Source organism: Trachinotus anak, unplaced genomic scaffold (genome assembly GCF_046630095.1).
Source record: "Trachinotus anak isolate AG129_WGS33_773 ecotype Australia unplaced genomic scaffold, CSIRO_AGI_Tana_v1 ptg000024l, whole genome shotgun sequence".
Taxonomy (NCBI): Eukaryota; Metazoa; Chordata; class Actinopteri; order Carangiformes; family Carangidae; genus Trachinotus; species Trachinotus anak.
Genome location: NW_027273875.1, coordinates 18116196 through 18132465, shown reverse-complemented (window position 1 = coordinate 18132465; position 16270 = coordinate 18116196). Strand labels below are relative to the sequence as shown.

The 16270-nt window shown below is 42.2% G+C and overlaps 1 protein-coding gene across 1 annotated transcript in view; it reads right to left on the bottom strand.

The window, feature by feature from the left end:
• Nucleotides 1-16066, bottom strand: part of LOC139607586 (kin of IRRE-like protein 3) — a 76170-nt gene extending 60104 nt beyond the window's left edge. The window contains exons 1-3 of the mRNA XM_071460579.1: nt 14569-16066; nt 9975-10124; nt 9446-9603 (exon numbers count right to left, since the gene is read on the bottom strand). Coding sequence (XP_071316680.1) covers nt 9446-9603; nt 9975-10124; nt 14569-14623 — 363 coding nt within the window. The 5' untranslated portion in view covers nt 14624-16066. The remainder of the gene's footprint in view (nt 1-9445; nt 9604-9974; nt 10125-14568) is intronic.
• Nucleotides 16067-16270: the final 204 nt, after the last annotated feature.

The window sequence follows — 16270 nt, the reverse complement described above, 5'->3', positions numbered from 1 at the left end:
TGAGGAAATTAACCACTGGAGCAGGAGGTGCAGATCTAAGAGGACATCAGAGAAGATGCAGTCAGATTGGGCAAAGATGAAAGAGCAGCTCACTAACCTTCAACAAGTAGGAATGAATCTCCCAGTGTATTTTTATATATTACTTTCATAATTTCAGAAATGAAGCTCTAGCATAAGTTTGCATATGCTGTATATAATCCTAATTAAGGCACACCTCTTCTCACACATTCACTCATTATTCCCTCTTTTTTCCGGCCCGTGGATGTCACTGTCCTATCAGCTGTTCAGTCAGCTGTTCACAGCTAACCAATAGCAGGGCGACACAATTTCTCGTTAGCCTATCCTCTGCTGGCACCCCCTTTTTAAAGATGTTCCTTCTCAGTTTTAGTTTCCTGCTCTGCTGATGTCTATCTCATGTGCCATCCAATCCATTAACTTTCGCCTTCAGGCTCTGGAGAATTCCCAAACTGCTTCAACTTCATCAGCTCCATCGCAGATCCCAATGATCCACGCACCCGCACCTCCGCAAGCTTCTGCCATTGCAAGCGCTCCATCTCTGCCTCAGTATTCCCTGGCTTCTGCCGTGCCAGCACCCATGCTGGGTAGGCCCTATGTTCCATCTGTAGCTAACATTTCTCCTTGTTTAAGGGCAAAGATATTACAAGGTAAATACATTAATCTCCTCAGCATTATCCTCCCTTCACCGCAACACAAAAATAATGTCGCAACCAGTGAAAACATCACCACCGTCATTAAAGCGGCTGATCCCAGATTGTCCAGGGACATGTTGTATAGTGAATTTGTTGTAGCTTTTGGCATATTCCAGGATGTCATTTGTTCCCTGTATCCCAAGCGCAGGCAAGAATTGGATGCTTATTTGGCCTTGATCAGCAATCTCAACCTGAGATACGGGAAAAACATATTTTACCAGTACCACAAGCAATTCTTCAACAAAGCGGCTCTCATGGTCTCTCAATCTAACATCTGCCTGAACTGGTCCATACTGGATACCGAACTATTAGTCATGATAATTGGCGGTGCTCAACCTGTTGTATGCGCTAGTTGCGGAAACGCGGGTCACTCCGAGTCTCTCTACCCTCAAACTTCGTTCCCAAACACTCACCAAAACTTTAAAGGCCAACTTTCCCCCACTGAGAAAGAGAGATCCGACAGTCGCGGCCGTAAGGTACACCTGTTCAACAACCAGCCCATATGCAATAACTTTAATGAAAACGTGTACACTTACGCCTGCTGCATTTTTCTTCACATCTGCAGTTACTGCAAAAATGTGCACCCAAGATCAGTGTGTCCCCACAGGTTTCTTATTGAGTTGCAAAGACTTATTAAAAAACCATCCATCCACTCCAATAAATGTCAAGGCACTCGCAGCAGAACTGTCTCTCCATCCTGATTCTGTGTTTGTTGATCATTTACTCACTGGTCTGTCTCAAGGGTTTAGAGTAGGTGTTGTTTCCTTGCTAGACTCCTCATTTGTGTCAAAGAATCTCCAATCAGCTGTAAAAGAGCCAGCTACTGTGTCCCAGCTATTAAAAAGGGCATTGGATAAGGGTTATTTAATTGGCCCATTCCGCTCAGCGCCGTTCCCCATGTTTCGCACCAGTCCATTAGAAGTCGCAACGAGGAAATACTCCGGGAAGAAAAGACTCATTTTCGATCTTTTCGCTCCTCTTTCCGGGCCGGTTCCTAGTGTCAACAGCCTGATTCCTTCCATGCCGTTCTCCCTCCATTACTCCACCGTTGATCACGCCATTAAACTTATTAAGTTAGCCGGTCAGGGCGCGTGGCTTTCCAAAGCCGATATCACGGACGCATTCAAAATAATTCCTATCCATCCGTCTCAATGGCATCTTTTCAGCCTTAAGTGGGAGTCAAAGTTTTACTTCGCAGTTCGCCTCACGTTTGGCTGCAGAAGCAGTCCGGCGATTTTCAATCAGGTTTCCGAAGCGCTTTGCTGGATTCTGTTAAACAGAGTCCGCGTTCCGTCCCTCCTTCATCTTCTAGACAATTTTCTGCTGATCGATCCCCCTCAGGATAATTCTGGCTCCTCCTCGAGTAATTTAAAAAACCTGTTAGATTATTTAGACGTCCCCCTTTCTGATGAGAAAACCTTAGGTCCAGCGACGCAGCTCGAGTTCCTGGGTGTGTCTCTGGACACGGTAGAAATGAAAGCTTCCCTCCCATTGGAGAAACTCGAGCGCATTCGCACTATTACCGTGAATTTCACTCAGTCTACAGAAATAACAAAACATCAACTGCTGTCCCTCCTCGGCCACCTTAATTTCGCAATGTGAGTTATCCCTCAGTGCCCTCTGTAGGTTTTGGAGGGTATTTTCAGGGGAAATGGTTTGCCAGTAAATGGCCACCTTCCTTCCTCAATCAGGCATCTTCCTCAGCTCTGCACGAAATTTACCCCATAGCAGAAGCTTGTATCCTCTGGGGAAAATACTGGCAATGCAAACGCATCTCGGTTCTATGCGACAACGAAGCCGTCGTCAACATCATTAACAAAGGCCACTCATCTGTTGCAGGAATCATGTCATTCATGAGACGCATTACATGGCTATCTGTCACAAACAACTTCATAATCTCAGCTCGTCACATTCCTGGCTATGTTAACCAAATCGCTGATTCGTTATCCCGTTTCAATTTCCAGATGTTCCAGTTGCTCTGTCCAGAAGCCAGCCCCTCACCTCTACCAGTTCCCCCTCTAGAATCAATAACCCTCAATTAAACCAGGATTCCTTCCAGTATTATCTTCAGTTAGCCAGGTTCTACATGAGAGAGGGCCTAGCATCTTCTACTCTGAGGTTATATGATTTTGCTGGAATATGTTTGGTTTGTTTTGTGTTTCTTTAAATCTGCCACTTAAACCAGTTTACATCAGTGCTGTTTGCACATTTATTTGTCACTGCACAGATGTGCATCATTTCAAACCCAGTTACATCAGAGGTCTGGTAGTCGGTATTCAGTTCAATGCTAGATGCTGCGATCCATCCTTTCCTAGTTTATTCTCTAATCCAGCAATTAAACTGTTGTTAAAAGGCATTTCAAAAGTTTATCCCAGCGACACCGACACCAGACTCCCTATAACTCTTGACATGCTGCATAAAATGCTCTCAGTTTTACGTCAGGGTTGCTTTTCCCCATACACTGACTCTCTCTTAGATAGTTGTTTTCTCCTGGCATTTAATGGGTTCCTAAGGAGCGGAGAATTCACCACTCCTTCTAATTCTTTCAATCCAGCAAAGGACGTTACTTTTTCAGATTTGTCTTTTCACCCAGATTATTGCAGTCTACGCCTTAAGCATTCAAAAGCTGGTAGTGCCTGTTCCATAATAGTTGCTCGCACCGACTCTCAATTTTGCCCTTCTAAGTCCATGCGGAAATATTTGAGAATAAGGCCTTCCACCGAACCTAATGCCCCTCTGTTTCTGACCCAAGATCATAAACCAATGTCCAGTCTTGGTTCAGTCACCATCTAACTCAAATGCACATTAAGTGCAATATAGCTCCAAGGCGTTATTCAGATCACTCATTCAGAATAGGTGCTGCAACCTTTGCAGCTGCACAAGGTTTGCCTTCAGCTTCCCTTCAACAGCTGGGCCGCTGGTCGTCCTCCGCATATGCCTCCTATGTGCGTCCCGAAGCAAGGGCGATAATCGAAGCTCAAAGATCTCTAACACCCTAACAGCTCATGGTAAGCTCGGCATATAACTGGTGGCTGGTGGTTCATATTCTGTTTTGCTGCTCTATTCCACCCTCTACTATTCGCACAAGCATTAGCCATTGCTGGCTTAGTAACACTCAAGCAGCGTTCGAGTCCTTCCTCTTCGGCTCATCAAGATGCTGCCTCTCTCTCTCGCTCTCCCCCTCTCTTTCTCGCTCAGCCTCCCTCTCTCTCTCTCCTAGCTCTTTCTCCTAGCTAATTCCTCCTCTCTCTTGTCATTGCTGGCTCAGTAGCATTCATCCAAGCATCGCCATTGCTGGCGCAGTAGCATTCATCCAAGCATCGCCATTGCTGGCGCAGTAGCATTCATCCAAGCATTAGCCATTGCTGGCGCAGTAGCATTCATCCAAGCATTAGCCATTACTGGCGCAGTAACATTCATCCAAGCATTAGCCATTGCTGGCTCAGTAGCATTCATCCAAGCATTAGCCATTGCTGGCTCAGTAGCATTCATCCAAGCATTAGCCATTGCTGGCTCAGTAGCATCCGTGCAATGTGGCTGTCCTCTTCAGCTCATCCTGCACCATCTCTCTCGTTCTCCCTCTCGATTTCTCGCTCAGCCTCCCTCTCCATCTCCTAGCTCTCTCCTTCTAGCTCCTTCTCCTGCTCCTCTAGCCATTGCTGGCTCAGTCTCATCCATGCAAGCATTAGCCACAGCTGGCTCAGTAACACCCTTCAACCCATTGCACTGCTAACTAAATGATCCAGTTTTGTTATTTTAATGTTATTCCGTTGTTATTAATGGTTGATCAATAGCTGTGATGCCTAATATCTGAACTCTGAGTCACCCTCGTTCATTCCACTCATTTCTAGCAGGTTACACCACCCCATTGTTAGCAAGGTAGTTCACTCCAGCTCGGTAAGTAAACTTTTTCTTTTTGGGGAATTCTTTCAGCTGTGCTTGGTCTCACTAGAGGGGACTTCTCACACTTGTATGTTGTGTGGTCATTAAAAATGTATTCTGATATATGTTCTTCACAGAAAATGAGCCAAGGCCAGTGAGTCTGAGTTTGAAAAATTAATTAATTGTATCATTTTTCTTTTAATAAAAAATGAAAACGGGTCCCACAGACCCGAACACCATATAAGGGTTAAGGAGTAACACAACAATGAATGTGTCGAAGTTGCCAACTGGAGGAGCTGCAGAAGCAAAGAGAGTCCTGTCTCCGTGAGAATAGAGATATGGAAGAAGAACTTGCAACTCTGAGTCAACATAGAAAGATAGGATAGATCCTGCATGAAGAGGGTAATGAAACCTGATTCAACCAATATGTCTTTCAGTTATGGTTGTGTTCAGTCATTCACGTTCACATTTTAATCTGTCAGGTTTGCTCTTAAAACATCTTTTTTTGTTGCTCCACTGTTCCACAAACAGAACAGCATCATCATGTCACTGTTTAAGAGGGAAGAGATGGAAAGACAGCTGGATAGTGCAAAAACAGAATTGTTAGCTGAACAGCGACGTGCAAGAGAGAAGCTAGAGTCCCTGCAAGAAGTACAGTTTTAAAGCTTATTTATATTTATAATTAGAACTATATCACAATTATACACTATAGCAAGATTAATATTTTAAAACCACCACTGCTGACAGTGTAAAAAGAACAACATCCAAAATTGATAAAAGACTACGTTGTGAATGTAACATTTTAGTCATTCTGTTTAGATGTGAATGACCATATTTTACAGGGAGAAGGTATTTGTTTTTTTAGTCTCTGTGTTTTACATTTCATGAAATTGGAGCAGAGGCAGAGAGCTCACTGAGGAGCTGTTGTGCTGGTCTGGAGGAGAAATGGTATGGATTGGAATTGTTGGAATAAGTTCCGCCCACTTTGACCAAGCATCACCAAACTTGCTTGCACTCAGGAATCACCCTACATCATGCATACCAATTTTTGTACAAATCTGAGCAACTGTTACGACATGTAAAGTTTCATGATTTTTGGCGTCCCCTATTGTCCGATTTGTGCCAAATTTGGAAGAGAGACTGTGAATGAACTTCCAAAGGAGTATATAAAGTTTCATGTCGAATTTTGTTTCATGTCGAACTTTTTTATAGTGCAAAAATTCTTTTGATAACTCTTAATCAGGCACGTGGGGAGATGTTATGCGCAAATTCTTAGGCAGATCAGGCTTAAACTGTCGGAGGAGTTGGAAAAGAATATGTTTAGCATATGTAGCTATTTGGTAAAAAAATTAATGGAGCAAGTGGGTGTGGCCTAGGTCACAGCAACAAATCGACCAATCAGAACGCAGCTTTAAGTCGACCAATCAGAGAGCAGCTTTAAATCGACCGATCAGAACACAGCAACAAATGGACCAATCAGAACACAGCTTTAAATCAACCAATCGGAAAGCAGCTTTAAATCGACCAATCACTCCGTCCAGGAACCAATGGATCAATGGGACAGGAAAGCGCGGAGGAGCACTTTGACCCATTTCTGGTACACAAATGCATCTACCCTCAGAGGACGATAGCCTGTTTCATATCTGTAGGATCTGGGACAATGGTTTGACGGTCTCGGTAGGTGAACTGTTGCTTATCATAATAAGGTCTGTGTGTAGTCTATTGATGAAACCACTGAAAGCTGCCATTTCTTAGAGATCTTGCTGGTAAAACTATGAGGAGGTTAAATGGCAAGATTGTTGAAATATTATAAAAGTGGGTTATTAATATGAATATTGGTATTAACAATTCAGCAACACCCTCACCTTTTTATGTCAGGGTGGCCGAGAAAACAAAATGAGTATCCAATCTTCCGCAAGTCCCAGGGAGCCACAGTAACAGATTACTGGCAGATTTTAACTCTTGTGTTTATCAACAAGGTGCTTGTGTGCGAGTGTGTGTTTCAGCTTCAGGAGGACAAAGGCCAAAACAACAGACAAATCGATCTAGAAACAAGACAACAACATAACCTGCCCAAATGTAATAGAACCAGATTACAATAACTCACCTCCCAAAGTAACATAGAGAGGAGAAAAGGTGGTCAAAAGAAAATGGCAGTCCAGCCTTATACCAACTCTCAAATACCACAAAACCCTGGACATGGCAAAAGTTCCTTGGATGCAGGCAGTGATGTGGCCGCAGTGATGTGGCTGGTTGGGACAGGAGTTAAATGGGTTTCTCCCCTTGCAGCTCAGCTGCACAGTCTTGTCTCCTTATGTTTGAAGAGATATATGACAGGGGCCAATCAGCTGCAAGATCCAATGTTCTCCACCAATCACCTTGTTGCCCTGACAGACAGCTATTTGCATACTCATTTCATGCATTCACACAAGAAAAAAAAAAATTTGGGGGAGATCTACCTTTATTGAAATCCTGCATTAGTCATTGATTAAAGTTATGCATCTGAGAAAGAAACTCATGGATTCTGTTTAGTAAAGATTTGAATCCGTTGTGAGCTTGCCTCCACTTCAAATTGGTGTAGAGGAAGCAGCAGGGCGAGGGCTTCATTTTCTCCAGTGTTACAGTAAAGCTGATGTTTATTAAAGAGTAATAGCAAAAAAGCAGCCTGAGAATCAGTAGTCCAAACAAAGTTTCTGACTGTTCTCACAGTTTTCAATAATGAAAACAAGAGATTGACTGTTCCCCTCTGTGGCACCAGCAGAGAGCAGACATGAGGCTAGTGATGGGTCATTTTGCTGAGCATTTATCAACTTTTCTCTACATGGTCTTTTAAACTGAGCTCTGTCTCACCATGGGACACTTCAGACTTTTCACACTTAGATACCTTCTCGTTTCCAATAGTGGGGAACACTGAGGTGGGAGATTTACCCTAATCTAAAGTAACCATCAATGACCTAGCCAAATCAACAACTTCACCTATATTACACCCTTGTGGCGACCATGTGGAGACAAGGGGAGGGGCGGTGAGTGCAGCAGCGTCAGATTGTACTGTATTTACACAGTTCATACACAGTCCATCAGACTGCTCTCAGGTCAGATTGTAATCTATTTACGGAGTTCACACACAGTCCTTCAGACTGCTCTCAGGTCAGATTGTACTGCATTTACAAAATTTAAAAACTTCACTACAGAGACCAATTTCTTTCTAGTATAACTGTTAACATTTTTTTTTTAAATTCAAACCTACTGTTTCAGGAAGCAGTTCATCATATTGATACTAATACTCATTCAGCTTTCAGCATTCACACACGTTCCACAGGAAATGAAATTTCTAGTTACATTTATTTATGTATTCATTCAGAGACCAGTGAAACTTTGTGTCCCTCAATGAGTCCTTATTTTTTCAGAGCAGATATGAGGGCCTCCTTTAAACAGCTGGATAAGTTCTTTGTTACAGATGTGACCCCACATTCATGCCTGTGAGCTTCTCAGTGAAAACGCATTCCTGCAATGCTGATCTCAGAGCAGCTCACAGTTAAGTACAACAGGGTTCAAGCCACCTGGTGCAGTTTGGACCCAGAGCTTAACTGACCCAAGACATTTGAGAAGCCACAAGCGTTGACCAGAAGAAATTAACAGGTTGTCTTCTTCCTCCAGTCATCTGCCAAGTCTGCCCAAGTGTTCTGCTGCCTTTTTGTTCATGTTTAGCTGGTTTCATGACTCCTAAATCTTTCCCAGTTGTCTCAGCCCAGCTAAGCGTACAACCATATACCAGTGCAAAAGGCTTCAAACCCTTATAATTCAGGACTTTGTACAATCCTATTTAGCAGCAATTACAGCTTCCAGTTTTCTTGAGTAAGTCCCTACAAGCTCTGCACAGCTGGTTTTGGGCAGTTTTTCCCTTTCTTCCTGGCAGATCCTGTGAAGCTCCGTCAGATTGGATGGGATGTGTCTGACGACCATCTCCAGGTCTCTCCACAGAGTTATTAGGGTTTCTCCCTGCTCCTGCTGCTGAGATGCCCCCCCATATCATGATGCTGCCATCACCATGCTTCGTTGCAGGGATGGTATTAGCCAGGTGATGAGCTGCCTGGTTTTGTAAGACATAAGCTGTGTTCCAATTCAGGAGCCACATTCTTCAGAGGCTGCATTTGAAGGCAGATTGCATCACAGTGGTGTGACGAGGCCATCCCATTTTGAAGGCTCCTTCAAATACATTCTTCTTTTCCTGGGGAAGAAAGGCTCCAACAGGTGGATCATTTGAGCTCACCCTCTCCCAAGATTCATTGCATGCAAATACTTAAAATAATATGACAACAAACAACATGGACAGAGAGCCAACATTACACTTTTAAATGTAAGTATTGGGTTTCAGCTCAGTTCAGCAACTAACAGTACACCAAGGGCCTTAAAACCTCAAGTTCCTGTGGCAGCAGGACCAGCGATTAGTGACACAACAGTATGGGCGGGGACAGCTGGGGACACAAAGTGAAAACCCTTCGTAGGCCAGACTGTCTCATTTCAGTTTGACCATTGTAGACTTCATAGACACAGAGTGTTCAGGAACAACATAGTGCACACATGTCAATTTTGTAAATTCTCACATCATGTTGCATTGAGAGGAAAACATTGTGAACTGTACCTTTGCTTTGTATATTTGAGTATTTTGTAGATCAAGAGATCACTGCAGTTTAGGTAATCCCTGTAGCAACATCTGGAATTTAAAACGGATAAAATCCTTGAATCTCAGTGTTGTTCCAGATCATCTTCACACAACACTGACTGTCAGGGAGCTCGAACCCTGGTGACACTGCCCAGTAGTCCCAGCAAGGAGGGATGGTTTCATGTCATACCTTTGAGTACACGGCTGCATTCAGGACTAGGCCATTGCGGATCCAGATGATGGATGCAGCAGGTTTGGCGTTGTCTGCATGACATGTGAGGTTGAGTTGGTCACCAGCCTGTAAAGTCACCACCGGGGCCCCCACTATCATCGGGTCATCAGGAGGAGCTGCGGAGGAACTGCAGGTTAGTTCCTGGTGTATCTCATGACTTTCTTTAAATTAATCACAGTGTTAATTTCATAAAACTGTTATCAAGAGATTCATGTGCAAACAAGGTTGCAAAAATCAAAACAAACACACTCAAATGCTGAAATAGTTCTCTTCATTAAGATGTTAAATCTGCATCAGGTTTGGTGGCCTCAGACACAAACCTCCACCAAGGAGGCACAATTCTGTCACAGGTCTGGATATTTGGAGATAATGTCTCAGACAGAGAATTACTTTAAAGCACTCTGACATCAATCTGTCTCCTGCTATAAGATTTCAATAAGTGATACATTAGCATTTAATGTCAGTGAGGTGTGGCGCTCAAACCCACCCAGCACTGTGAGGCGGGCTGGTCGTGATCTGATCGCTGCCTGGATGGCTTGGCACTCGAAGAAAGCATCATCTTGAAGCTCTGTTCTCTGGATCAAGAGGTGATATTCTCCTTTCCTGTGGTCCCCAACAATGTCATACCGTGGGTAACCTGCAAAGCAACGACAGCACTATGTTTATCATCTGTTATCCATTGATCACATTCACACGTGCACAGGTCACACAAGTCACTCTGTGTCTGGCAGGGTCTTTCAATACAGTGAATCTAACACACCAGCATCAGCTTTTACCAGCTTCTGTGTTTTACAGTGATCTTTTTACACACCACTGTGCTGTGTTTTTTGTCCAGAATGTGCAACAACACTAATAAGCTGGAGGCTTTCATATCCACTACACAGCCATAGTTTAACCAGAGACTGTGGGAAGGCAGACGTAGAAGTCTGAATTTCCGAACTTCCAGTACAATACTCCCTCCTTCTGTTGTGATGGCAACAGTGGAAAAATGTGCTTTAACTCTTGAAATATGAAATAATAGAAAGCTTATTGCTGAGCTGATCCTCCTCTGCCTTAAGCCCCTTTTCCTCTGGTCAAAAAATCCACTAAGACCCATCTACATGAAAAAGGGTACAATTGGCATTCACACCTGGGTCAAATGACTCTGTAGTAGACATGGGTATTTATCAGCTGTGATCACCTGCGATTGGCATTGATGTAAACACAACATTATACACTACCACCTGCACCATCTCAGCAGGCTTAACATCTATCACAAGCTGTTTGCATTAGCTCAGTAGTGCCCATCCCCCTTTATTTGGTCTGTTCGGGAGGGGAGGCATCAGTCTTCAAGTTCTGGGGCGTCCTCGGTGTCTTCACCCAGGCATCCTGGAGTGAAATCTAAATGGATCTTTCTAGGAAGACCTCCATTTTGTGGCCAGAAAGCTAACAAATGCAAACATATATGCTGACACAGTTGCAGATGCAGCATGAAGGAGAGAAATGGATCAAACATGGAGAGAATTGCTTCAAATTAAGTGCTGTATGGTCTGCAGTGAATTTCTTATGACTATATTCATAACTTGGAATACTTTCATGAAAAAGCCCCTTTGGGTTTTGTGATCTGTCGACCCTTATGCACTGAAGGAGTATAAATAATGGAGAAATGGGCAGACAATAAGACTAAGAGACCTCCTCAAATGTAGGGCGTCACCATGTTCTTTGCTGGTTCTGTTGGTATATGAAGTTGGTAGATATTAATACATTATATGAGTGAGTGCAAAAAGAACTGAATATTTGAATTCTGGAGGTTCTCTAAGTGATCTAACAAGGTTTAACATGCCTATATTGAGAGAAGTTTAAAAGCTAATGCCTTCAGTACCTGTCCAGCACCTTCAGAACCAAATCTAACTAGATCACCAACGTTCCAGTAAGAAGCTAGTTTCTATATTAATACTGTGAAAGTATCAAAGCCTCAGTCCACAGAGAAATGCAGACTGCCTGTATTAAGAAACTGAGCCTTAAAATGAGCCATCAGGACTTCTGTAACTTTGTGATGTCACAACAAAACAGTCACCAGCCCCAGTCACTCCTCAAGCTCCGCCCACTTGGACCCACCATTTTGTTTCTTAAAACCACAAATATATGTTTTTATGGATATCAACAATTCAGATAAAACACTTGAGAAGAGTAAAATGTGGAACTTTTCAGCATGTCAGGCTTATTACAAGGAATGAAAGCTCACTTACTTAGATTTACTTAAATTAGTATTTTGGTCTCTTGCTTGAGCTGACTTTAAGAATTCAAACTTTAATCTAAGATTAAAAGTAACACAAAAAAAAAAAAATCTAAATGAAAATAAGACAATTTCTTCAAACAGCAGAATAAATGTGAAACATCATAACCAGAAACCTTCTTATTTTTATTTTATTTTTTTAAATAAAACTGTATATCAGATTCAATGAAAAGTAACATTCAGGACCATTCATCAGCCATCATGCAGGACAAGACCACTTCCTCCAGATCAGTCCTTAGCTCTTCTAGTAACACAATAATAACATTCCTGTAGCTGGTTTGCTTAGTGTCCCACTGGAAAACAACAAACATGTAGCTAATCTGTGATGAACTTTTTCACACAACTAAGTCAGACATGAGGCTTACAGAGAAAGACAGAGCGAGGCAGAAAGAAAGAGAGAGAGACTCATTTGCTTAATGAAGGATTTCCACTCGCCAATGATTAGAATCAATAGAATCATGGATGGAATCTATCTAGAGCAATCTCTCATGAACCCTCTCACTGTTGCATGGTGCATGGCGATCGTGCAGTTATTTTCAGAGAAAATCACAACCAGACATGACAGTGTTTGTTGGCACAGGAAAGCATCAAGGTCCTCTGAAGTCTAGACAAAAGTTAATGTAGAGGATTAGAAAAATTCCACACACACACACACACACACACACACACACTTTGACCTGGACTAGGACACTGAATGGTCAAATTATATTTCTACTTTAAAAGACCTCACCACATTTAACTTTGACATCAGAGACAGAAGATTTTCTCCAATCAGACCAATCAGATCACTGGAAAGACTCTGGATAAATCGATCAATAATACAGATCAGTAGATATTTGTACAGATCAGTGGATGTTTTGCTGTTTGAGTCTTTCCATGCGTCCACTCTGGTTTTACACTAAATAACTATTAAAGCTTCATTTGAACTGAACACAGATTCACACAGGATCCTGACAGTGATGACGTTGAAATGTCCTTGGACAAGATACTGAATCCCAATTTGCTCCTGATGATGTACCATCAGTGAGTGAAACATATTGGTTTTTAGGGGTGCACCGTTCAGAAAATCTCACAATTCGATTCCTATTCATGTCAGGATTCAATTTAAAATCAACTCTCGATTTGTAAACAATGGTAATAGGTCATATAGAGTATGTCATATACGGTATATATTTCATATATATGATGGTCAGAGGAGTAGTAGTACTTGTTTAAATACCTGAACGCAACTATAATGTCCACCCACATGGTTAAGTTGCGGCTTAGACAGTTCAAACGATACCATGATGTAGTAGGTTGTACTCAGCTCAGAGATATCAGACGATACCATGATGTGGTAGGTTGTAATCAGCATGGTGTTCAGCAGCAGGTGAATGAATGAATCATTTACCGACTTGTGTTGGGCAAATGAAGCCACAATGGAAACAGCCATCCAGAGAAGTTGCAGTGCAGGCAGAGGTTAAGATAAGCTAACATTCTAGGCTATGAAAATATAGCTAAGCTAACAGGTTAGGCTATAAAAACCTAGCTAAGCTAACAGGCTGGGCTATGAAAATGTAGCTTAACTAACATGTTAGGCTATGAAAACGTAGGTAAGTTAACAGGCAAGGCTATGAAAATGTAGCTAAGCTAGCTTTGATTTCCAGCAGCTCTGTGGAAGCAGCACAAGCTGTCCAAGTGTCATTGTCGGACTTTGTGATGTGTGTTTCTGTGTAAATGTCTCAAAAATATAGAAACATCAGAAGAGCGAAGGATGAATGAAAGGATGTTTTCTGACATTTCAACTTCACTATTTAACCATATAAATCACTATGCATCTCAGAAGCTGGTTTTGGTCAAAAATTAAATGAAATATTTGTCATAATGTCATATTCTTTTTAATAACTACATGAAAAACAATTAGCTGAGACACATAATGCATAGTTTTTATATGCATCATGGCTATATACTAATATTATCTGGGTTATGGTTTATTTATCTCAAAATAACATTTCAACTTTGCCTCAAGTAATGAAGAAAGTCAACGAGCCATTCACTGCATATTAACATCACACATGTTGTGTTCTGAAGAGATGTGAACCTGTTTGATCCCCACACTGTTCACACACAATTCAACAAAAGTCACAAGTGAGTCTCTGGAATAAATTCACACAAGTCACATAACCATTAAATAAGGTTAAATGCTAGAAAACAACATTAATCTCCACCCATTGTGTGACATTGTAGATACAACAAAGGATCCTAGCTGACTTTCCTTTGGTGTGGTTTCCATGGTGACAGCACCAAATTTTAACAGATTCAGTGCTCCAGCACATGATGCAGTGACAAGAGGGTGTGGTCATTTCATGTGTAGACACTGATACTAGTGTGTCTACACAATTGTGTTGATTTTTCTTTGAAGAAGTATACACTGACTCTGAAAAGATCTATGAGTTCATGTTCAACATCTCTCTCATCTGAAATTTACTGCTGGACAGTGTAAAGAGATGATGGGAAACTGCACTGAAAACCACAGTGACTGTAGGAGGGGGTTCATCATCTGACTTCTTCTCTTTGTTCTGTCATCTCCCCAGTTAATGTCAGTAAAACTTTTTTTTTTATCACCAAAAGGCACTGAGGCCTAAGCTGTCTTGTCCACATTTGGAATGAAGAATTTCAAGCAGGAAAAAGGTGTTTGGACCTTCATATATTTTTAGTTTGAGATAAAAAGTAATTACAATGAGTAATGAATTAATTTACTAATGTCACTGCATTACTGACACGTTTCTCTGAGCTGATCAGATTAACTCTGTGATGTAGATATTACCTGACAGATCCCTGTTCACACCCAGGGCCATGCCATCTCGCAGCCATAATACCATGCCATCGTAGCCAGGGATGGAGCAGGGGAGGGTGACCGGCTGGCCCTCCACCACCACCAAGTCTGTGGGTTGTTGGGTGAACACAGCAGAGCTCCCTGGGAAACAGAATGAATTGATCAGTCCAACTCGCACAATAAACACAAACAGACACAAATGAGCAAACAAATGGTACAAATCTAGTCAGCAACAACACATACAGCCAACGTGGAGTTAAAGAGCAGAGGTTCTCCCCTCGCCCTCCCACCATGAAACTTGGACAGGACAGGGTTTCTCAGCTGTAAGATATTTATAGGCAGCTCTACATTGTGGAGTTGATGGGACTGCCCTCAGGTGTAGCAACGGGCAGTAAACCTGACGGACCTGCTGGACTCTCAACTTTTCTTTCTTTTTTCTTTTCTTTTCTTTTCTTTTCTTTTTTCCCTGTCACCATTTTGTGCTTGTGTGTCTTTTTGTCCTTTCTTCTTTTCCTTTGTCATGTGCTTCTGAAAGATTCGTCTTTTGCAGATAATCTTCATCTCCTCTATTTGTTAAACCTAATCAACAACAAATTCAATCAGAAGAGCAGAGATGCCTTTGAATATTTGTTGTACTTTTTAATCATTAAAACGCTTTAAAGATTTTCAGAGGTTTTTGTGTCATCTGGCCAACACCAGTCACTTGTAAAGTTATCTGGCATAAGTCAAGTGCAGTGTTGAAACAGCTGAGACACGCAAAGACCGCCTTGTCCCCCAAATACTGGCACAACACAAAGTAGGCAAAGCCATCTTTGCTTTTCCTACTCAGGGTTGATGTCAAAATAAGATTTCAGTCTTAGATTTCATGCATCATCTCAGTGTCTGTTCATAACACAGCCATACAACACGTAGTCTAAACATAAGCTGTGTTCAGATCGTCCACTTACTCACTCACTCACTACACAGTGTTTTCATCATAGAAGACTTACTATGTGCAGACAGCAGTTAGACTCTACTTGGAAGTTAAATTATTCCATAATTATGCAGCGGATATTTGTAATAATTATCTCTGCCACATAAACACCAGCATGGTGAAGTCAGAGGCAAAACACTTATTATCTTACAAGACGTGCAAGTTTTACACATCTTTTATGTTTTAATTTGTGTCTACAGAGCAGTCTGTTTTAATCTCATTCAGACTATTTGAATGTACGGTGGCCCTGAGAGCTCAACTTCAGAAAACACATGTAAATAGACAAAACACAATCAAAATTCCGGAAACATTGTCATCAATTTGACAACACATGTGAAGCAAATACTCAGAAAACAACCTAATACACAAACAGCTGCAAGTAGCACAGCATGAGGATGATGTGAGGACAATGTCAGGACAGTGTGAGGACAGTGTGAGGACAGCATGAGGACGGCATGAGGACAGTGTGATCACAGGATGAGGACGATATGAGGACAGTGTGAGGAAGGTGTGAGAACGGTGTGAGGACAAAGTGAGGACAGTATGAGCACAGTGCGAGGACGGTGTGAAGACATCGTGAGGACAGCATGAAGACAGTGTGAGGACAATCTGAGGACAGTGTGAGGACAGTGTGAGAACAGCATGAGGACAGTGTGAGGATAGTGTGAGGACAGCGTGAGGACGATATGAGGACAGTGTGAGGACGATATGAGGACAGCA